At 36.5% G+C, this 25635-nt stretch overlaps 1 protein-coding gene across 1 annotated transcript in view; it reads right to left on the bottom strand.

Moving 5' to 3' along the window:
* The window catches only part of SMSr (Sphingomyelin synthase related), a 92179-nt gene that overhangs the window by 41666 nt on the left and 24878 nt on the right, over positions 1-25635 (bottom strand). The window contains exon 3 of the mRNA XM_090370588.1: positions 11488-11724. Within this exon, the coding sequence (XP_090226714.1) occupies positions 11488-11724 (237 nt within the window). The remainder of the gene's footprint in view (positions 1-11487; positions 11725-25635) is intronic.

Here is a 25635-nt window from a genome sequence, read left to right as displayed (position 1 = left end):
AATTGTATATCTGCCCTACCATGGAATATTGTTTCCACAGCTGGGGCGGTGCCCCCGAAACCTCTCTCAGGCTTCTAATTCCATCCAGAAGAGGGCAATTAGGTTAATTTATGAGAGTCTCTCTACTCGCTGTCTCATAGACGTACCATTTCTGCTGCATGTCTTTTCTACAGATACTTCCTTGGGCACTGTTCTGAATTGGCTTCTATAATTCTCAGTCTCTTTCAAAACAATCCGAACACGTGCCACCACCACCAGCCAACACCCATTTACTGTCCAACTTCAAACTCACAGAACCAACTTTTCATCTTCCTCATTTATTCATTCAACTGCTTTTTTCTGGAATAATCTTCCTTCGTACATATTACCTGAAAATTACAGTCTACAGAAGTTCAAGTCTAATGTCAACAAATATCTTCTTTTATCTTCTCAACCTCCAACCCAAGCACGGTACTATGTTCTATAGGTTCTAATACCTCTCGTGTTTGCAGTCTTCATAAAAAAATAATATAAAAAAATTATCAGAACTAATAAACGGAATTTATTATTTTTTAAATTAAGCTAATGATTTTGTAAGTTATGACTCGCTACTCATGTAGCTATTGTAACAGTATTTTGGCATGAATATCGTAGCACGTAACCAGTAGTGCAGAAGAATAGTAGGGTTTTAATTGTAATAAATAAGAAGTTTGAAGATTTTAATCATTTTTTGGACATATATCTTTTGTATTTAGCTAGGGATATAACTAATTTAACATTATGATCGTTACAGTACAGTGTAGCTTGATAGCATATATCTCGATCTTGATAGCATAAGGAATAACATATATTGGTTCATACCACATGAAATGCTGCAGGCTGTTCAAGCTCTTGATACAGAGCTCAACCTCTTTGCCATGGACACACAAGAATAAATTCCCGGAGATATACTCCCCCACCAAGTCTTAGGTATAAGCCTAGTGCCCTACAAAGCCAAATACAGTCAGTCCTTGTATAGCACAATAATTGTGTTCCTAGAAACCCTTGTGCAATATAAACAACAGGCCCCATGGGAAAAATAGGGTTAAGTGCTGACCACCCAAGATTGAACACACATTTGTAACCAAAACATTACCAAACATAATAAATAATCGTAATTAAATACGTATTTATGACGTAATAAAATATTGGTAATGCCTTTGCTTCTATCGTAAGCAAACTTGTTTTTTGTTTGATTTTCTATCCAAACAGATGACAGCCGTTCCATCTCTTCCAATTCTTTGTGTCTTAATCTAATGGATTTTAATTACACTTTGAGTTGTTCCTGCTATGAAAGTTTTTTATTTTCTCTGCATTTTTTGTAATTCTCGGCGTTGCCTCATTTAGGTCTGTAGCACGTGCAATATCACATGGTCTTTCATTTCGCTCAAAGCGTTTCACAATTTCATATTTTTTTCTCTGTCGAAAGAGGCGGACTGACCATAAGCCTTACCAGGGAAACCCCGGTGGACCGGAGGCCGGTGTGATTTTGGCCATAAACCATAGTATGAGGCCACTATAAATTTTCCCGGGTAAGAATTTTTGACCCAGTCCGCCTCTGTTTATCGATATTGCTTTTCTTTTTCTCTCTGAATCTGTAGTGTCTTCACCAGGATGCTTCCTTTTCACACCTTTTAAGTATTTTATCCATTTTTAGGGAATAAAGCACAAATACAAAACGAGGAAGCATGCTTGATACACAAACAAAGCTGCGCATGTGTAGCAACTGAATAAACAAGGCCGTAAAGGCAGAGATACACTATTAACATCTGACATTTTACTAAAGCACATTTCTAGGGGTTACTACCATAAAACAATAAAAACAATTTCCAGTTGCATTTCTGCTAGTGGAATCTGTTATAAACTGATAGTAAACTCGATCTAATTGCATTTGCGATTATACCGATAGCTGGAATTGTGTTGGTTTTTATGTTATTATGGTGAAATGCGTTTCCCCTTCACTGATATAAAAAACAAATACATTTTCAGAATCTTCTCTTCATTTCTATCGTGTTGTGTTCGGTTGGGGTGATTCTGCGTTCGACTGCCATTTCTTGTAAACACAAGGCAAATCGTGCATAAGCAAATTCGGTTCGTGTTATATAAGATATCGTTCCCCTATTTATAAATAGTGTATGATCGAATTCGTGTAGTGTAAACACGTGTTATATGAGGACTGACTGTATAGTCCCAAGCAGAAATGTTTATGATCGTTTCCAAAGGTGCCACTGAGACTCTTTGGAAAACTACAATTTCAGAATTGTGCTAATTAAATTGGCACAGTTTTCATCTACTGTATATTACTCATTCATTTATTTTTGTACATTATTCCAATGTATAGAAAAACAGATGTATTCTAAATTATCCTAAATATATCGTGGAGTTTAGTTTCCATTTAAAGATACATTAATTATATAATAATCTAATTTAATTACAGAATAAATATAATTACATAATCTGTAAAGTCACATAAGTAAACAACTGGCCTTGTGGCTGACAGGTATAAGGAAATATATACATTTTATGTATTCAGGGTGTCTCAAAAATATTGGTACAAACGTTTAGGGGAGGTAGGTAACATCTAAAGGAATGTGAATCGCATAGGAACCCATAACTGGAAACATCACGGGAAAGTAGTAGCAGAGGCACAAGAAGCAGAAATGACACAAGACAGTAATTAGTGGCAACATTTATTTGACATAAAATTAACAATGGAGTGCGAGATGGATGCATTTCATGATGTTACAACAGATGCTTGAAGGTTCCACCACGAGACGCGATGCATGCATAACACCGATGCAGCATGGATTGGTGGACACGGTCAAATACACCTGGAGTTTCTTTGACAGTAGCAGCAGCGCAGACGAGTCTCGCCATAAGATCTATTTTCGTCTCCACAGGCGATTCACACACGATAGATTTGAGGGCCCCCCACAGAAATAAATCAGGTGAGCGTGGGGGTCAGGCAACGGGTCCACCACGGCCAATCCATCAACACCCAAAACGCCTGTTAAAATAGTCACGAACACACCTTCCATAATGGGTAGGCGCCCCGTTGTTGAAACCAAATGTTGCATCTCACATTTGCTGGAACATTGTCAAGTAACCCTGGTAGAACTTGTTCAAGAAAGATCCAATATTTAGGGGAGTTCATGCGGGATGGTAACAGGTATGGGCCGACTAAGCATTCACCGACCATACCTGTCCACACATTTACTACGAAGCGATGTTGTGCTGCTGCATGGGGGCGCACACCATGTGGGTTGTCGTGAGCCCACACATGAGCATTGTGCTGATTGAATAAGCCTTCCCAAGTGAAATAAGCCTCATCCGTGAACAAAACATAGGCTGGAAAATTCAAGTCTTGAACACTTTCTTGGAGAAACCACTGCACAAAAGCCACACATGCAGGATGATCTTGGGGGAGCAGTAACTGAACCCTTTGGAGATGAAAGGGGTGTAAGGAATTGTTGTGCCAGACATGCTGTACACTGCAACGAGACACTCCTAAGGCAGAGGCAACAGCACGTGTGCTGGTAGTAGGATTATTCTAGATGGCATTCAACACACTTTATTCCATGGCGGGAGTTCGTGTCGAACATGGTCTGCCCGCACTACTCCTGTTACCTCTAAATGACCCATAATCGCACAAATTTTGATGCACACGTGCAAACAAACGGTGGTCCGGTACATGTCTGTCTGGGAAGAGTTCTCCATACATTCGTTGAGCGGTTCGTCCATTGCCCTCTGATAATCCATACACTAGGTGCATGTCTGCCAGCTCACAGTTCATATATCGATGCATGCTCTTTGTGCGGCGACTACTGCTTGAATGAGTAAACCAGAAATTTTCCCTCTTGCAAACTGATGAACAATGCCGTCTACCGACTCACGGTGACGTTTCCAGTTATGGATTCCTATGCGATTCACATTCCTTTAGATGTTACCTACCTCCCCTAAACGTTTGTATTTTTTTTTTTGTTTGTTTTTGGCGCATCGGCTTCGGTGGCCATCATGCACCTCCCAAGGTTTTTGCATTTTTACTCTGATCCAAGCCCGATGTGGGATTCAAACCCACGACCTTTGGGTTGCCAGGCAGGCACTTTACCCACCTGGCTAGCCCGGTCAGCCAAACGTTTGTACCAATAGTTTTGAGACACCTTGTATATTTCCTCTTATTGCAATAAAGATTCTTCATTTCTCTTTCTATAACCCAAATGGTGTTATAGGCGAGTTTCTCGGGGTTAGGGCACATGTTTTTAATTAACCCCGCCAATAGTGATGCCACCAACTGTTATAATAACAGGGGTAACTAGTCTGACAGACCGAAAACATATATTTTTTTGCATTTCTGAAAAAAGTTTTTGGTTTTTTGAATACTGCTTGTTGATTGAACTTTTACTAATGTATTGCAATACTTATTCAGTATATTTTTTTTTATTTTCTTGAATGCAATATTAAGTTTTAAAAATGCTATGTTTTATAAACCTGTTATTTTCAATGATACCACACTTTGATTAATTCTAACTGAAAATAGAAAAAAAATAAATGAATAAATTTATGTACGAACATGAAAATATTAGTTACTTCTATTTTTAAGTTTATAAAATCATTAAGTATGTGAAAAGTAAGGCTTAAGGATGTGCGCGTACAGTCGATTCCAGTTATTTGAGACACATCGGGACTAGTTCATTTTGGCCCAATTAAGTGGCTGCCCCAATTATCCGAAGTTTCACATAAAAAAAAGTTAAAAATACAACGGATCCCTGCTTTACAATTGGTTCACTGTACAGCCAAATCACATAATGATGGAGTCACCATAGTAAAGTACCGTTCACTATACGATGTGTAGTAAGTGCCGGTCATTGTGATCACGTTTGTGAATTGAATTTTAATTCTATTAAACAGCGATTCTAATTAGCGAAAATAGGAGGAATATTATCCACAGGCTATAAAACTAAAGATATATTAAGCACAAATTTACCCTTTATTACCTTACCAATTAAAAAATGAAATGATACACTGAAAATCAGAAGAATATATGTGATAATTGGAATAATTATTAAAATGTACTGTAATATGTACATACTAATTAGTTGACATTTCTGTTCACTGACATTTGTGGGTGGCGGTTAAAATTTAAAACAGTAAAAAGATAAGCAATCAATAACAAAGAATACAGCACACACAAATTGCAAGTAACACGATAAGCGCAAGTGAAAACGGAGTAACAAGTTACGAAGCTTTAAAAATAGGAATGAAGAGAAGATTCTGAAAATTATTTTTTTATATGATTGAAGATTTCACGAAAAAGTGTAAACACATTTCACCATAATAACCCACAGAATTCCAACTGTTGGTATTATTGCAAATTCAATAAGATCGAGTTTACTATCTATTTATGATAGATTGCACTAACAGAAAAGCCCAATAAACAGTTGACTGCTAATTGTTTTTATTGTTTTATGGTTGTGACCGCCAGAAATCCGACCAAACTACATGGTAAGGTCGGAGATAATCGTAGGGTAATCTCCAGTGCTGCAGTCTCCTGCCCTGATTAAACGGCATGTTGTCCCAATTAAGCGAAGTAAACCCTGGCTATTTTCTCAATTGGGTTCTGTTTTTTAAGATTTGCCCCAAATAAATGGCTGCCCCAATTAACTGGTGGCCCAAATAACCAGAATCCACTGTATTAATGTTTTGTCAAATAAATAACTACATAAATAATAATAATAATCAAAACAAGAAGCCATTTTACATAATAATTAAACATAAAACAAAGAGTACCAAACATCTGCAGCAATAGTGGAAACCAACCACCAGTGACAAGATTTGTGTTTCTTTATATTATGCTGAAACAGAAGATAGTTGCACAAAGCAGAAGGAAAAAATAGTAATATACAGTGATGCTTCATCTATCAGATGCTTTTCACGTATAATTCCAAGTAAATAATAACAAATCACACCAAAAATAATTTCAGTAAGACTGTTTACATAATTAAGACGATAGAGAAAGAGCAACAGCCACAAATCTTGAACTGATGATTAACTTGATAGATATTTCACTGAGGGGTTCATTAGACCAGGCACCACTGCTGAGTTAATGATAATGAAGATGTTATCACAAATTTTGTCAAAATTTTCTGATGATAACAACAAACCTGCTGAGTAGAATTATTAACAAAGAATGATGAAATGTTGCTTCATTCATTTCTGTATTCACTAAAACTCTTCCTCTTTCTGTCACCCACCTCAAGCAAAATTATTATTTACATTATTGTAAAATGTACAACAAAATAGAAAAAAAAAAAAAAAAATCTTACTTAATAATCAATGATATTGCTAATGCAATCTAAATATGCCCTTTTCATATCCATTAATTTCAGCATAATATTACAGGATGAGCAACACTCACATAATGGAATTGTGCCCTTACCAGAACAGAAATGTATATAAAACTAAAATGCTCACCAGCATTAGTGCTACAGTAGCCATCACACAAATTAAAGAATGATTTTTGACCTTATTGAATCAACTCTCCTACGTACTTTCTATTGTTTGTCCCTCCCTCTCTCAAACATATACGATCCAGGTTCAAACCCGGCACTAGTCGCAGAGACCTAGCTGCAACTTGTGCTGCATGGCTCTACACATTTAATACTTTTATCAATATATGCTTCCTCATTTAAATAATAATTAGTTTTAGTACTGTGGAAAGGAAGATATTAAGGAAAATCTTTGGCCACATAAAAGCTGGGGAAGACTGGAAAATAAGGACAAACCAAGAGCTGAAGGAACTGTATGGAGATCCGGATATAGTAGAAGTGATAAAGAACTCAAGACTTAGATGGGCAGGCCACATGATGCAAATGGGGGAAAAACAGATGGCCAAGGAAAGCAATGGAAGGGCAACCAGGAGGGGGAAGTTGAGAGGAAGACTGAGAAGGAGGTGGGTGGATGACATAGAGAACAACCTATGACAACTTAGGGTGAGACAATGGAGAACAGTGGCCAGCGAAATTAATTAACTAATTATTATTTATTTTATTTTTTTGTTTTATCAATCATTCAAGAGGTGGCAGTGTCAATTCTAGAATGATGCTACCTAAAGTGATTGCTTTTTTTTCTTTTTTTTTACTTTGTGGAAATTGACTACTGTGCCATAACATAAAATAGCCTGCTTATATACTGAGTCACATGGATAAAAAAACTTACTATGAAACAGCAAACAGTGGCTTGCAAATGCAAAATGCTCTAGCAACACATGCAAACACTTGTTAGCAAAAAGCAAGTATGAGAAATCACAGCTGGAGTCCAACAGAATCACCACAAAATTTTTCATTAAATCAGCTCTCCTGTTAACAAGCTTAAGCTTCCCTTGTTAGACAAATTATATGGCCAATCTACAAAATGGCACTTAAGCTTTAATGCTAGTATGCAGTGTTCTATATCTGGGAACAAACTACCAAGTTAAGTGATTGACTGTATGGAGAGAGATAGCAAATTCAATACTGTTGAATATGAAAGGGACCTTATGGTTGTAATAGTCTGATATGATGTTCTTTCAACAGTATAGTAAAGCTGTGAGAATGGTACCATGGGGTACTGTTAATGATACACAATTTTACTAGCCAAGAGAATAATCCCTCTGTATAGCATCAACAGTCAGAGTATATCTTGGATACTGTTTTTAGGTTTGCGGGCTTTACTTCAAAAAAGATATTGACTTATTTGAGAGGGCTGAAAGGATGGCAAAACTAGTTGTGGATGTACAAAGCTATTTACACAGGAAGAGCCTCCAGTTCTATAAGCTGCAAAATCAGGACACTATCTACATGGTTATCAAGTATCTACATGGGTATCAAGTTAAGGTGTTTAAATCATTAAATAGGATGAGTGAAGTTAATGATGATAGTGGCATATTTTCTCTTTATAGTTTGAGCAACCAAATGACAGATTCCAATTAAGGAATAATAATTCTGAATGTAAATAAATCAGCCTTCAGTCACAAATAGTAATCAATTACTATAAAAGTTAAGACCTATCCTTGTAGAAGCATATAGCTTATATAAATTCTGATATGGATTAGATAAAATCTTTGGAAGAATTAAGTAAAATATAGAACTTGGTGGGGGGCAATTTTTTATCTTGTTTTTATCTTATTATATATTTTTTTTCAAAGGAGGATGTTACATAAACTTTGCTTCCTTGCACAGTTCTACCATTTCATTCCTAATACTAATACATATTTGCATTTTCTCTGTAAAATATTGTAATTAGAATTATATTTCCATATAAACAGTGCTGTATTATTAAAATACACATGAAAATACAGAGTAAGTCAAAAGTCAGGGTACACATTTAAAAAATAAAAAAAATCTTGAAATATATATACAGTAAACCCTCGCTATTCACGGGGGTTACGTTCCTCAGAAATGTCGCGAATACCGAAAACACAAATACTGAGTTATGGCTCCCATAGTAATAAAGGGGTTCCGTTCCAAAGTATGAAATATATAAGAAACACTAGTCTAAAATTTTGTCTATGTATGTATTATAGGTACCTTCATAATATGACTATGTACATAGACAGTACATAGTGAAATGCAAGCATATGGCATTGAAATGAAAATAAGAAACACTTTAATATTAAATGTAATATTTATTAGAAATTTCAAACAAATCTTTCAAACCAGCGCCTTTGCTAACTAAAATAACTTATCCGCCAGTGCTATTACCAGTTTCGCTTAAGTGTTGATAAAGGTGTTTTGCCTTTTCACGAATGATGAGTGAACTTAACGGAATTTTATTTTGAGTTCAGTCTTCTATCCACAGATTTAAAGCTTTTCCATTTTTTTCAAATTTAACATCACGAGTTACAGAGAAAATTTTTGAAGCAATTAGTGCGTTTTCACGAACACTATGGCGGATTTTTCTTTCCGATTTCTTGATTGATCGTACCGTTGAATCATTGATTTTATAATGTTTTGCCACTGAGAAGGCACTTGCGCCATTAGAAATTTTGTCTAATAACTCAATTTTATTCGCCAATGTCATCACCTTCTTTGATAATTTCGCATTCACATTTCCCTTGTTATTCGTAGCCATATTTTTGTACGGGTTAGAAAGAACTTGTCCACAATAAAGTCACTTTGTTCTGTTAACACACTCGAAAAAGTCTGTTTTACACTGCAAAAATGGTAGATTTATCAATTTTGTAAGCATATCAATTTATAAATTGATAAATTTATTCAATTTTAAAAGCATATAAATTAAAAACAAACGACGAAACCTTCCATGGCAAGTGCATAACACATACCGAACAAGGATTAGCGAGAAACATCCACACTCGTGATTTTGTCACCCCCTCCCCCCACCCACTGAGTGCTGTTTTGACCAGGAAAGACAATTTTAGCCACTCCCGTGTTTTTTTTATGGCGGAAAATGTTCACAGCGCTTTAAAATTCACATTTTTTTAGGTTTCATTTTATATTAAATATGCAAAACCGCGAATACAGATACCGCGAATAGCGGGGGTTTACTGTATTTATTTTATTTATTTATTTATTTTTTTGTTGAAGACAGAAGTAAAGTTTTACATGCATCATGGTTAAAATAAAAATTCACGACAGAATCCTTGTAGCAGAAATTTACTCCACTTATTGCAATTATTCAAGCGTGATAATCAACTGAAGGATATGGCCTAACTAAGGGTTCATTGTACATCACCCTAAAAACATCCTACCTATCATATAATTAAGAATTTCAAGGAGGCAGAGAATTACTAAATACTCAAGAATTGGAATACAGTGTTTAGCTTGAACATAAAATGATACTTGTGTTAAGAAGGCTCTAGATCAAATTCTCCGAAAATTTCACAAGGCTTTCAAGTGAGCTAAAAAAAAAAAAAAAAAAAAAAAACTCAAAACCTCAGTAACAATTTTAACACTCAGGATAAAAGTTTTATATTTTTCAACTGCCATGCATTTAATAAGGATGATCTGGACAGATCAGCTTAACTTGCAGAAAGTATCTTCAGATGTGTGAAAATAAAAATTTACCTAATGACATCTTGTGGTCTGATGAGTCAATTTTTAAGAACAGAAATGTTAACTGATACAAATGTGTTCAGTGGGCTGATATCCAAACTAAAAAAAAGATTTAAACTAACCATGCACTGTTTTTTTGGGTCAGAATTTATTTTGAGGTAATTTCAGGCCATTTTTTTCCCCATCAGTTATGCTACTTTAGACAGCTCTTTATCAATGCTACAAGATTTTGTTTATTCTAAATTTGCAGAAAAAAAAAATCTTTTTTATGTTGGATGGTGCTGCTTCACATTATTCCCTAGAAGTTAGAAAATTCACAAATGAAAATTCACCAAACAAGAGGATCAAGCATCATAGCTCTATTCAGTGGCTTTTTTTTTTTTTCCCCGTGAGATTATTTAAAAGATCATACTATTCCAGGAGACCCTGTGCCACAGAGAACCCTAAAAAAAGTGAAAGGCAAAAAATTCACCAAAACTGATCATGCAATGAGTTAATCAGGGTGCATTATATTTTAGGCATGTTAGCAAATAGTAATAATTCATGATTTATTAAAACATGAAAGCAATGATTTAAGTGCAAAACAAGGAAATTTTGTTTTTTCTGCTTATCCACCACACTGCCCACTGATTCCTACATTGACAACAAACATAACATCCAGTGTTGTTTTGGCTAAAATATATGGTATGGATAGCTTCTATATAGTGATATGCATGAAAAAAATTAAATAACAATTACCAGATTTCTATTGGTCTAATTAATTGTAATGGCATTTGGAAAGGGTCAAAAAATCTTTCAGAAAGATCCCAAATATAAATTTTCATCAAACCCAACACTATGAGAATGACAAAAAAGAAATAACAATTGCCAGATTTCCATTTGTACAATTTTAATGAAATTTGAAATGACCTACCAAATCATTTTTAAAAGGCCCAAATGTAAAATTTAATGGGAATCCACCTACTGAGAGTCAAGTTGTTACAGTGGACGGACAGATGGACAGACATGGTGAAGACAATAAGCAATTATTAGCATATATGCACATTATGCATATATGCTAACATGCCAAAAGATCACTTGAATATAGTGAGACTAAAAGACCCACTTTGAAGTTCACCTTATCTTTCTATAGGGGCATAAACATTTTTGGGTTTGTTAAATAATGAAAGTTTTCTTTCTATTATAATGTTTCTATACTTTTTCAGAGAACTGAAAAATGTACCTTGACTTTTGGTGTCCCTTGCATATGACAATCAATGTTGATCCATTGTGTTCATTAAATTTATAAAACCATTGTTTGTAGAACAATTTTATAGCACTGGCCTGTTAGAATTAAATGAATCTTTACAGTTCTTGCCCTGATAAATGAAAATATATTAAAGAAAGCAATACATGGAGAAAACCTCATATATACAAAAACCTGCTTGGCTTGTTCATCTGAGACATCATCACCACTTCCCTCACTTCCAAAGGAATTAATATCTGAAGAATCATTATGATAATTATTTTGTCTTCTCCTTATTCTAGGCATATGGTGATTATTCATAATATGAAATGCAGAACCATCAACAGTCATTCCTACATAATTCAGTAAACTTGGATTTCTTGCCTGAAGATGATGAATAGCTATCACTAATCTCTTTATATCTCCGAGTACCTAAAAAGAAATTTTAGATTTTATGTCAGTTGCTATTTTATTTGTGTATGTGCATCACAATATTTTATATATTGCAACATACTGTACATTACTGGAATAACCAATATGAATTTAGGCTCTTCTTACATTCACACTTCACTCAATCACAAATATAGATTACAACATTATAAACTTAATTATATTTTCTTATATTTTACAATATAAACTACAGCAGACATTCAGATACAATAAATATGATTTCCTGTTTCATCTGCATTGTAGATGTCTTCGTAATTGAAATCTTTCCCGATTTCCACCCAAACACAGTCAATCCATTCATTTGCCATTCTCCACTAATTTTTGCATAAACATTTTTGCAGTTTTTAAATTGATCCAGCCGACCAAGGTTGGACAGTCTATTGAAAATCCAGCATTTCTTTGTGTAGTGATCATTGAAGCAATACTTCACTGACGTTTGTAACCTCACACTTTCTAATTTTTTTTTTCTTTTTTCAGTTATGTTCTTTTCCAGTGCTGATATGTAAACAAGTTTATTCTTCCACAATGTTGATACTGCTGAAAGAAAACTTTCAACAGTATCAACTAAAATGAAAACTTTTATTAAAGTTTTCTTTCTAAGGCCAAAGAAAACTTTTAACACACTAACATTTTTTGCACCACATTCTAACTCGCGAATAACTGACTTTTTCACGAATCAGGAGATACTTTCTTTTGTTAGTAGACATGTTTCCGAAGGACGAGTTCGTTTCTAACTGATTTTACTTTAAAATGACAGTAAAGTGATCTGCATACAAACAATTATCATTTCCAAAATTCTTAGAAGTCTCAAAATAAATTTATGTTTTAGTGAATACAAAACAATCTGTAATGCGACCATTGAAATCACAAGTGGAACACCAATGCACTATTGTATAGCCTTTGTCCCCAAAAGGAAAAGATTATGTCATGAAGTGGCCCCTAATCCAAAGCAGGTGGTCACAAAAGTTAAGTCGCCCCTTTCATTTTTGTCTATTCCAAGAATTGGATTTTAACTACTCGAGCAATTAAGAAATTTTAAATTTTGCGTGTTTGCACAGTTATCAAAATTTGTACGGTATATATATGTAGTATGCTCGTTATAACAGAGATACATGTAAATTAAAATCATTATGGCTTTTTGCTCACTACAGCCACAATTTCGTTATTTCTGTGCTCGTTATAACCAAGCTCACTGTAGTTTTACTGGGAGACTACTGTGAGGGAAAGAGGTAACATTTTTTGTAATAAAGACAAGTGATTGAGAACCAGAGTGTGTTTGCCAGGAGCAACAATTGATGATGTTACCAACATCAGTCATATTGTCAGATTTTAAGGGAGGTAAAGGGTGTATTATTATTCACGTGGGTAGTGCATTAATGATATTAAACATGCACGACCTGACTACTGTTAAATAAACACAGGACTACACTGAAAAAATGCCACGAGTTAGGTCAGAATGTATTATGTCTGCTATTCTTCCCAGATATGATAAGAGCAATTATATGTTTAAAGTCTTGTGGATTAACTTAACACTTGAGGGAACCTGCAAGGCTCTGGGGGAGAGGATTTTTATCAGCACAGCTAACATTTGTAGGTAGAAGGAATCTATTCTGTAGAGATGGTATTCATTTGAACAAAGGGGATGCAAGGATTTTTACCAGTATCATTGAGGATACCCTAAGGGTTCAGAGAACTGCTAGTTAGGGAGAAGTGCAACTTATATCTGCATTTGATGATATTGGTCAAAGTATTGCTTGCACTCACCTCAAAAATTCTTGTTTTTTGCCACAACAGCCAATGTTAATAAGATGTTCTGAGGGTAGTAATGTTTCAAATGAGGGGTAAGGGGGAAGATAAAGCTTGGGATACAAACCTAAATAACTTAAAGGGGTGTGTTATGGTAGTAAACTAGAGAAGATTATTTAGTCTTAACTGTGTCTATTAGGAGTGTTGTCAATAAAATGGCTGAATTTGAACTCATGGTTAGGACAAGTAATGTTGATATAATAGGGTTAACAGGAATGTGGTGCCACCCAGAAATTGGGGATGACAAATTCCACTAAGGTATAGAAGGGGTGAAGTGTCATGCTTCTTATCAAAAGAAGCCTGAGCATGAAAAGAGCTTCTGTTGAGTCTGAAGTTACATCTGCCAGCATAAAATCTGTGTGGTGTAAGTTAGTTGGAAAAAAGGTATGATGAGAGTGGGGGGGTAATCTACAAAACAGAAGATTGTGAAGAACATGATGAGTCTTTACATGCAGATGGAATAGGCAAGCAAGTGTGAATGTCTTATTATGGGTGACTTTAATTTGCCCCAAACTGATTGGAATAAGTGGAAGGGAAACTCACCACGGAGTAAAATTTTTTAAAAATAAACTAGATGATCATTATTTGTACAGCATGTTAGAGATAGTACTATGGGTGAGAATATTCTTGACCTCATTACTAACAAATCAGATGAAGGGAATCATGGAGCTACAAATACAGGAACCATTGTCAGGAAATCATCATACAATCATCAGTCAGAAGACGAAGAAAGATGTTGCATTAGATAAAGGTAAAAGCATGGGTTTTAACTTCAGAAGAGGGGATTTTGACAGTAAGGTCAAAGTCCCCTCTTCTGAATTGGGCAGATTGTTGAGGGAGGATGAATACAAAGTGTGTTAGTTGTCTGATGGCACCGGGGGGGGGGCCCATCTCCACATTGTGTACTCTGTTTGTGCAGCACAGAACTCTGTGTAGGCCAGAGATTTCAAAAGTGTGTGGGGAGTGGAAGGATACATCTGTTTTATGGAATACTTTGAAAGCAAAATCAGAGATGCCATGAATGCATACATACCATAAGAAAATATTACAGGAGGAGGATGATGAAATGGGTAAGTGCAGAGATGGCCGGTCAAATAGAGCAGAAAAAGACAGCATGGGATAGTTGCAGAACAATAAAATGTACTGAAGCCTACAACAGGTACAAGCTGATCTGTAACAGTATCAAAAATATGGATAAGGAGGCCAAGGCTGTGTATGAGAAAGCATTGGCTAAGAGAGCAAAGAATAGGTACAAGGAATTTTCCATGCATGCAAATACAGCAAAGAAGAAGAAAGCTAATCAGATCAGACCCTTGTGCACTGGGTGTGGGAGTCTTAGATAACCCAGCTGACGCACAAAAATTTAATAGGTAATTTGCACTGGTCTTTACTGAAGAAAGACCCTTCGTGCTGAGAAGAGGCTGTGCGAGTGAAGCTCAGCCATATGAAATTAGTGATTTCATAATTACATTAGCATTAGCATTAGCATTAGTAGAGGCATTTGATGCAAGAAAGCAAGCTTATGCAGCATCAGCCAAAAAAAAAAAAAAAAAAAAAAAAAAAAGTAACATAAATAAATAAAAATAACCACTTCCACTTCACCCCTCTGTTCGTTCGAAATACCTGTCCAGCTGAGCCTTAAACTTATTTAGGCTATCAACTTCCACGACAAGGGATGGAAGTCTGTTCCACCCACCAACCACCCGCTGGCTAAAGGCAAATTTCCGCACATCTATCCTACATCTGTCTTTCCTCAATTTGAATTTATGCCCTCTCAGGTGATTTTTCTGAGCTAGAGGAAGAATCCCATCAGCATTGAGCATGCTCAAACCATTCAAGGCTTTGTACACCTCTATCAGATCACCCCGCTGGTGCCTAGTTTCCAGACACTGTAATTTGCAAAACTTAAGCCTTTCTTCGTAAGAGAACCCCTTTGTCCCATTCACCAATCTAGTTGCCCTTCTCTGTACTCGTTCCAGCAGCTCTACATCCTTCCTGAAATGAGGCCTCCAGGCCTGTATACAGTACTCTAGGTGTGGCCTGACCATTGCCTTATACAAGGGAATAATCACCTCCTTATCCCTGCTAGAAAAATTCCTGTATATCATTGACAATACACCATGAGCTACTCTTGCAGCTCGTCTGCACTGCTCAGAGAACTTCATATCTGCCTGCACCACCACCCCCAGGTCCCTTTCATTCTCTACCACTGTCAGTGTAGTACCACAGAGTTGATACGTTGCTCTGGGGTTGCTGTTTCCCATATGTAGTACTTTACATTTGTCAATGTTAAACTTCATTTGCCACCTCGAAGCCCATCTGCTCAACCTTTCCAAATCCTGTTGCAGCAGCATAGTGTCAGTAGTGTCCTTGACAACCCTGCCAACCTTCGTATCGTCTGCAAACTTGGACATTAAGCCTGATATACCATCATCAATATCATTTATAAATACAGAAAACAATAAAGGCCCCAATACTGAACCCTGAGGGACTCCACTAATAACATTAGTCCACGATGAGCAGTGTCCATTGATTACCACTCTCTGTCTTCTCCCCCTCAACCACCCCTTTATCCATAGCAGCAACTTGCCTCCAATGCCACACTGCTCCAATTTGTGCAGCAGTCTTCCATGTGCAACAGTATCAAAAGCCTTTCTAAGATCCAAGTATATAATATCAAAGTTATTCCCTGCATCCAGTTCTTTTGTGACTGCATCATAGTATCCAATCAAATTGGTCAGGCAAGACTTCCCCTTAACAAAACCATGCTGTGTCCTAGCTATAACTGAAGTCTTGTCTAGATGATCCTGCAGTGCTTCTTTCACCAGTGCCTCCATTAATTTTCCGGGAACAGAAGTTAAACTCACAGGTCTATAATTACTTGTGTCAGCCTTTGATCCCCCTTTGTGAATTGGGGTCACATTTGCACATCTCCAGTCAATGGGTACCTCCCCTGAGTCCAAGGAAGCTCTCATAATTATGGCTAAGGGTTTGCTTACCTCCTTTGCTGCCTCCTTTAATATAACTGGATAGATCCCATCCACCCCAGGTGCCTTTCTTGTGTTTATCTTCAACAATTTCTCCTCCACTTTGCTCTCAGTTATTACAAGATTCTCTGGCTTACTGCTAGAGTTGAATACACCTCTGGCATTCCCCTCGCTGAATAACTCCTCATGTGTGAATGTCGATGCAAAATATTCATTTAGTTTGTTAGCTACCCGAGCAGGGTCATCAACAGTTGACCCATCGATCTCAAGTGGACCAATCTGATTCATCCCCTTCCTTCTAGAGTTTACATAAGTAAAGAACTCTTTGCTGTTTTTCTTCGCATCCCTTGCCAAGGATCTCTCGTAATCTGCCTTCGCCTGCCTAACCTCCTTTGTAACTTGGTTACAGATCAACTTGTATCTATCATAGGCGTCCGTGTCACGTGTTAATTTGTATGTATCCCATGCATTTTTCTTCTCTGCCATATGCCTCATTAGTTCATCTGACAACCATTTAGGCCTAAACCTTGAACAATATTTCTTAGTTGGTATGTAAAGCCTAGTAGCTTCCACGATAAGTTCTTTGAATGCTTCCCATTTTGAATTTGCTGTTGGCAATATCATCAGTTGATCCCACTGTATAGAATTTAAATACTGTCTCAGTCCATTGTAGTCGCCTTTACGAAAGCAATACCCCTTCCCTTTACCCCTAATGGTAGTTACCTCTTTGAGTAACTCCCACTTCAGCACACTGTGATCACTGCCACCAAGTGGTTCATTTATCTGCAGATTCTTAATGCATGAAGAATCACTACTGATAATCAAATCAAGAGTATTACTCCCTCTAGTTGCCTCCCGAACATGCTGATGTAGAAAACAATCATCCAATAAATCCACAAAAGCCTTGCTACTGTGTGAGTGACCAGCCCCCAAATTCCAGTCAATATCTGGGAAATTAAAATCCCCCATTATAAGACTCTCTGATTTACTGGCCCACTCTATTTCTCCGAACAGTTTCTTATTATACTCATCAGAGTCATTAGGCCTATAGCACACTCCTACTCTCAATTTTGATCTCCCAATGCTTATGTCACACCAAACTGACTCGACACTGCACTGTCCAGCGATGTCGACTGGCTTCACTTCCTTGGATTTTATGTGTTTTTTAACTAATAGCATAACCCCTCCTCCCTTCCTATCCTGTCTATCCTTTCTGTAGACATTGTACTCCCCAAATTCCAGTTCTGCATTTCTTATATCTGTGTGACACCACGTCTCTGAAATCCCCACAATATCTGCCTTTGATGTTTTGAGCAATACCTCAAATTCATCAAATTTATTTACTAAACTCCTAGCATTGGTGTACACACAAGTATACATGCACCTGTTCTTTTTCTTAGCTACCCTAACACAACCCATGTGTTTACTTGTACCCCAATGATTCCCAGCAGTCTCTGAAATATCCTGCATCTTATTTTCCAGGCTGCGGCTCATTCCAATAGAAGCAGTGCAAGAATCACTTTCACCTCTGCCAGTGGCTACTGTTAATCTATTAGTCCTTGTATCCCCCCAATCTAGCAGTTTTCCGACCCACCTAACATTGCCTCGATAGCATCAGCAAACATTCTTGCACCCTTTCTATTTAAGTGTATCCCATCCCTGTAGAAGCAGTCTCTCCTGTTAACAAGTACAGACCAGGCTGAAAAAAATTCTACCCCTTGAGCCCTGCACAATCTTTCCAGGGCCGAATTGATTGACAGGGCTCTCATCATATACTCCCTCCTATCGTGTCTGGGCAGAATTGCAGACACTTTCAATTTCAACCCTAATTCACGGCTTTTTTTCATCAGTGACCTGTACTTGTCAAGTAATTGTTCATTAGAAAAACTTTTCAGCATAAAGACAAATAAGGCTCTTGGAACTGATGGCATATACCCGGTAGTTTTGAGGGAGACCAGGGAATGTATTGAATCATTGAGGTTATTATGAAGTCATCTTTGGACTCGGAGGAGATTCCTTTGGATTGAGAAGTGTCTTTACATGTAGTGTATGTAAAGTTTATGTATTGGTGATATTTTGAAGTGTCTTCAAAATATCGCCAATACATAAAGGTGGTTCTAAAAGCAAAGTTAGTAACTACAGACTGGTTAGTCTGACTTCAGTGGTTAGAAAAATCTTAGAGGCAATGATTAAGAATGCAATCCAGCAACATTTAGATATATGTGGTATTCTGAAGGACACACCCAACATGACTTCATTAAGGGAAAATTTATGTTTAACTAACTTAGTAAGTTATTTTTATAAATTACTCATGAGATGGATTTTGGGAACAATTTTGATATAGTTTATTTGGATTTTAGAAAAGCATTTGACTCAATCCCTCATGAGAAGTTACTGTATAAGCTTGAACAAATTGGGATTACTGGTAAGATTTTGAAATGGACTGCTGGGTAACTGCAGGGCAAAAGGCAGACGGTTGTGATTAATGGATATTCTTCAGATTGGTGTAATGTCAGGAGTGGGGTCCCTCAACGATCAGTCCTTGGAACTCTGTTCTTTCTCATTTTCATAAATGACATCAACGAAAGGATAGAAGGCGTAATGTCAAAATTTGCAGATGACGTAAAGATTGGTAGAGTTGTTAATGATCAATGCCAAACGGTTAGCCTTCAGGATGACTTGAACAGACTTCAAAGATGATCAGAGAAGTGGCAGATATGTTTTAATGCTGCTAAATGCGAGGTCTTACACTTGAGGAATAGCAATCCCAAATAAATTATACACTTAGCGGCAGAGGCGGATTTAACGGCGGGCGCACCGGGCGCGCGCCCTGGGCCCTTACTTCTGAAGGGCCCATGCAAAACCCCAACAAATTAGTTGAACATATTAGTTCAAAACTTTGTGATTATTATTATGCTATTATTAATTATATTATACATATATTATATTCAAATTTTATTGGAAATAAAACATTAATAGTACATAATATTTTTTATTTATTTAAAAAAATGGTTAACATGTATTTTTATTTTCCCTGTCTCTCTCTTTTTTTTTTACGGGGACCAATATTTTCTTCTGCGCCCGGGGCCTCAACCGATCTTAATCCCCTCATGCTTAGCGGGATTGAAATAAAAATAGTACAGGAGGAAAGGGATCTGGGAGTTACGATACGGACAGATATGAAGTTTTCTGAACAGGTAAACAGGTAGCTGGGAAAACCCATGGTATCCTATTGATGATTTATCAAACATTATCCTGTAGAGATAGGGAGGTCGTAATCCTGCTGTACAATGGCAATTGTAAGGTCATATTTGTAATATATAATATCGGTGTAGATACACTACACTTAACCCATAAAATAAAACTACGTACGTAGTGTAAAGACATGACATCGTTTTAATTTTCTCATACTGTGGCGAGCTTCACAATGAGATACCAAGTATTGCACTACTTCAAATAAATAATGCTCTAGTAGAGAAGACTGCTGTTACTTATTCTGAGATAGGCACCACCATCCAAATGGCACTGTTTTGAAACTTGTTAGCTTACTCATCAGTGAGTGGGTACCTTGGTAATGCAAACATGCCATCACAGTTGTGAAGTTAATTCCACAGTATGAGAGATGCCAAATGGCAAACAAGTGATAATGTATTTAAAGACGAAATGCACAAGGCATAATTTCATATGAGTTTAGATTTACTATATATAATATCAGTATAGATACACCATACTTAACCCATAAAATAAAACTACATACATAGTGTAAAGGCATCATTTTAATTTTATCTCATGTTGTGGCTACCTTCACAATAAAATACCAGGTATTGCACTACTTCGAATAGCTCTCATATTGTGGAATTAAATTCACAACTGTGATGGCATGTTTGCATTACCAAAGTACCTGCCCACCCACCGATGAGTAAGCCAACAAGCTTCGAAACTGTGCCGTCTGGGTGGTGGTGATATCCATCTGAGAATAAGTAACAGCAGTCTTCTCTACTAGAGAAACGTTACTTATTTGAAGTAGTGCAATACCTGGTATTTCGTTGTGAAGGTAGCCACAATATGAGATAAAATTAAAACGATGCCTTTACACTATGTATGTAGTTTTATTTTATGGGTTAAGTACGGTGTATCTATACCGATATTTTTTTATATATAGTAAACTTAAACCCATATGAAATTATGCCTTGTGCATTTCATCTTTAAATACATTATCACATTTGGAATACTGTGTTCAAGTATGGAGACCTCATCTGAAAAAAGACATTTATTTCTTGAAATTGTGCAAAGAAGGGCAACTTGGATGGTGAGATCGGCAAAAGGACAACTGTACAAGGAAAGACTCCGATTGTGTAGGCTACACAGCTTGGCCATCAGGCACATCAAAGGTGACCTCATTGAGGTTTATGAGACAGAGAGAATTTGAGAGGGATTAGTAAAATGAATGAAGGTGGAATTTTCATTGTTATATATAATTTTAGAACTAGGGGCCATAAACTCAAATTACAGGGATTGAGATTTATATTAGATTGTATGAAATATTATTTTAGCCAGCAAGTCATTGATTGCTGCAAAAAGTTTCCCTTGCAGGTAGTTGAGACTAAAAGTTTGAATAAATTCAAAGGTCAACTGGATAGCTACCTGTGTGAGGAGGTAAGCATATAATTTGTATTTTGTTATCTACAGGGTAGCTTTTTTTTTTTTTGCCAGTGTAGCAAAAGCCTGTAGCTTCCTTGCTCTATGTGGAATACTATATCACTCATCTCTGCAACTGGTCAATAATAAACCCTGAATTTATCTCCATGTGAGTCATGTTCACTGATTTCATAACATCAAATCTTATCTGTACCTAATCTCATCTCTTTTGGTCACTGATAAGATTAAATGAAATCTAACTACACAATATCTGCTCTAACTTTTAGAAATACAAATTTGATTTATTTAATATAGATTAACACAAATCAACACTGGCTTCCAGCCGGAATGCACAAAAATGGTTTTGACAAATTAACAATAATATAAAATAATATATATATATAACAAATTAATAATATTTTGTATGTCTTAAATCTATAATAATCAGGGAGAGATGCCAACACTAACTACACATTTTTCAGTTCTGCTCAATTAATTGCACATACCAACCATCTCTCCTATTTCTTACTAATCTCACCCTACTTAGCTGCCTATCATTTAAACGTTAAAAGAAGAATGAGTCACTGAAGAAGCAAGTGTTTGACACTTAAATAAGTGGAAATAAATAAATTTAAAAAAGACTGTGGCACTCGTTGCAGTGTTGTTATAAAGCCACATGTTGGTGTCATAAATTCTGTTTTTTTATAAATTTTTTGTATCAAAAATGCACATGCCCTTTCAGAAGCATCTGTATATACGAAGTGCTAGACTCCAATTATGGCACACCTTCTGCTTGATCTTGGTGGCTGAACAAAATGTATGAGCAGTATGCTTCACTGAAAATGTAACGCTAATTTTTCTCAAAACACTCGATGCAACGCAAAATACAAATCTAAATCTGAATATGGCCTCTGTATGGGAAAAGACTGAACACCACTGATATAGACCATAAATTCCTTCAATTGTGATCACTAAACTATTCTCCAGTGAAGAATAAGAGATCTTCACCTTTGAAAATCCAATGCATTTGTTTCCTGAAAATTCATCCATTCTTCCAGACCCCCATCTTTAATGACTAATATGCTAAAGAAAATTAAATATCTCTTGACTCGTACTACAGTAACTTTTAATCCTCCTTGGCATAAGCATGTTATGAATAATGCTTCCGCTGCAATCAATATACTGAATTTTCTTTTTTTTTTTTTTTTTTTCCCCTCCGAGAAAGTGCTAAATCTATAAAAATCCCAAAATTGATCCTAACATGGAATACCACTCCAACAACCCTTTGATTCTACTACAACTTGAGATTTTTTTCTTTGGAGCTTAGCTATACAGATAACAATCCTTAATGTTATGTGATGTCACTTTCTGTTTGTTAGAGACAATCGTTCATGTTTTAAAAAAAAAACTCTTTACAACTTAAGTTTAACATAAGATGATCAATAAGTGAGACTCTCAATAAAAAGAAATTTATTAGTAAAAAAAAAAAGTTTCATCTGAACAAAATTCAAACACAGCCCTATCTCAACTAATGCAAGTGCATTCTTGAAAGGACTATTTGCATTACTTAAAGCATATATTGTATAACTATGTGAAATAGGAATACCTATCTGACATTCTGTGTTATAGAGTGCAGTGTTTAAAATTCCAATAACATATATATTTGGGTACTGTTGGGTACACTGATAACTGTTTTGAAATCAAGTTGTAAAGAGCATGGCAGCAGTAACTGCAGCTGAAAATATCAGTGGCAACTTCCAAATCAAAACTACCCAAGCCAATCTGCATGAGTATTTTTCAATCTGCGTACATATAGATTTCTTGTTATAAAGCATGAACTGCCTTGTGTTGTAGAAAGAAAGTGTACTTTCTTAGCAGCAGCAGCAGATGCATGGACTGGCACTTGGGGATTACAACAACCATCATTTTTTATATTGCTGTCTTACAGAATTCATTATGTGCCCCATCTCTACTAAAAAACACTACTAAACAAGAATTTTTCAATATTATTATTATTAGCCATATGGTGCAAAAAAGCCTGAGGCTTTTGCTGCACCAGCCAAAAAAAAAAATTTCTGAGTTACCCCAAAAGAGAGAGAGAGAGAGAGAGAGAGAGAGAGAGAGAGAGAGAGAGAGAGAGAGAGAGAGAGAGTCAGAAATAGAAGGGAATCACCAAGAGAAGAATGATGATATCCAGCTCAGGACCTTGGGTGTGCCAAGCCCATACTCACCAGATGTGAGCCCATGGGGTTATGAGCAATATCTTCACATCAGATCTGTTACCACAATTTTCAAAAAGATTTACAGAGTGCAGCAAATAGAAAATGATGCTAGAAAAGTAATGATCCATGTATGGGTAAACTAACCTTGGTTTATTCAAAGTGACTTCCTGCTGTGTCCACACACTGCATGCAATGATCACAAAGCGACTGGAACAAATGCTAGAATGTCATGACTGGTATACTGTTCAATTTTCTCGTCACAACTCTTTGAATAATGCTGATGTAATTAACATAACAGCCTTTCAACGGTATCTTGAGCTTCAGGAACAAAAAGAAGTTGCACAGAGCTAAGTCTGGTGAATACAGTGGGTGGTGGGGAGAGAGAGTGAGAGAGAGAGAGAGAGAGAGAGAGAGAGAGAGAGAGAGGAGAGGGAGAGAGAGAGAGAGAGAGAGAGAGAGAGAGAGAGAGAGAGATGTGATGGTATGCAGACTTTTTTGCTAGCTAAAAACTCCTGAACAATGAGAGCCTTGTGGCTTGGTGCATTGCCACACAAGAGGAACCAACTGTATTGTCTCCATACTGGGGCCGCACATGATGGATTCTCTGCATCACATTTTAAAACATCCTGATAGTAGGCAGCAGTAACACTTTGTCCATTGGGCATGAACTCTGTGTGCACAATTCTCTTGCTATCGTAGAAAGTGATGAGCATAGTTTTGATTTTTGACCTTTCTTGATGAACTTTTTGTCTTTGGGAGAGAGTTCCATTCCATACTTTGTCACTTTATTGCGGGATCATACTGTTATGGGTGATAAGATGTGGTACATTTCGTTACTCATAACAATCAAATTCAGGAAGTTATGTTTGGTTTTAGCAACCTCAATGAGTTCTCTGCAGTATTGAACTGGCACCTCTCATTGCCTGTCTGTTAACTAATGTGGGACGGACGGACAGACAGACAACTCACTCGCTTCATTTTCTTCAAATCCTGGGTTAACCAACTCTGGCATTTGGACTGTTTTTCCTGGGCTGGGATGTTCGTCGTCTTCCAGTCATTCTCTTCCATGGGCAAAATATTTATGCTACTATCATGCCCAAGGCAAAATTCTCTCCATCCATACACTTGCTTCATCATTTGAAACATTTCCGTGGCACTTTTGCCCAACTGAACACAAAACTCGATGTTTGCTCTTTGTTCCATTTTCTCTCTGCAACACAGAGTTGTGCAGTTCAGCTCACATTATGTTCTGAAATTGCAGCAATTTCAGAACATAATTTCGTAACCTTGACTGCAGTGTTCAAGGAATAATAACTATTTCATTTCATGTTTACTTCTAGTAAATGGCAGCACCAGTACTCATCACTGTACACATCTCATATCAGTCTGGTTTTCCTGATTGCCAAACTTTAATCATTATAATTGTTATAAATAAACTTCAATAACTCACCTTGTAGGTGTATTTCCACATACAACGTCAAAGAATGTTAAAGCAAAAAAAAAATTAATGTTCATATTAATAAACACAGAGATACAGGATACAAATAAAGTCAGTTAAAATCTATGAAAATTACAAAAATATAAAAATAAAACCGCCATTTCATTATACAGTGGATTCCGGTTATTTGGGCCACTGGTTAATCGGGGCAGCCGTTTATTTGGAGCAAATCTTAAAAAACAGAAACCAATTGAGAAAATAACCAGGGTTTACTTTGCTTAATTGGGACAGATGCTGTTTAATCGGGGCAGGAGACTGCAGCACTAGAGAGTACCCTACGATTGTCTCCGACAGTACCACCTGGTTCAGTTGAAATTCTGGAGGTCACAACCATAAAACAATAAAAACAATTAGCAGTCACCTGTTTATTGGGCTTTTCTGTTAGTGAAATCTATCATAAACGGACAGTAAACTCGATCTTACTGAATTTGCGATAATACCGACAGCTGAAATTCTGTGGGTTATTATGGTGAAATGTGTTTACACTTCCATGAAATCTTCAATCATATAAAAAAATTAATTTTCAGATCTTCTCTTCATTCCTATTTTTAAAGCTTTGTAACTCTTTACTCCATTCTCACTTGCGCGTATCGTGTTACTTGCAATTTGTGTGTGCCGTGTTCTTTGTTATTGATTGCTTATCTTTTTACTGTTTTAAATTTTAAACCCCACCCACAAATGTCAGTGAACAGAAATGTCAACTAGTTCATATGTACATATTACAGTACATTAATTATTCTGA

Source organism: Mastigoproctus giganteus, chromosome 3 (assembly GCF_048544385.1).
Source record: "Mastigoproctus giganteus isolate SK-2022 chromosome 3, ASM4854438v1, whole genome shotgun sequence".
Taxonomy (NCBI): Eukaryota; Metazoa; Arthropoda; class Arachnida; order Uropygi; family Thelyphonidae; genus Mastigoproctus; species Mastigoproctus giganteus.
This window is presented reverse-complemented; position numbering and strand designations above follow the sequence as displayed.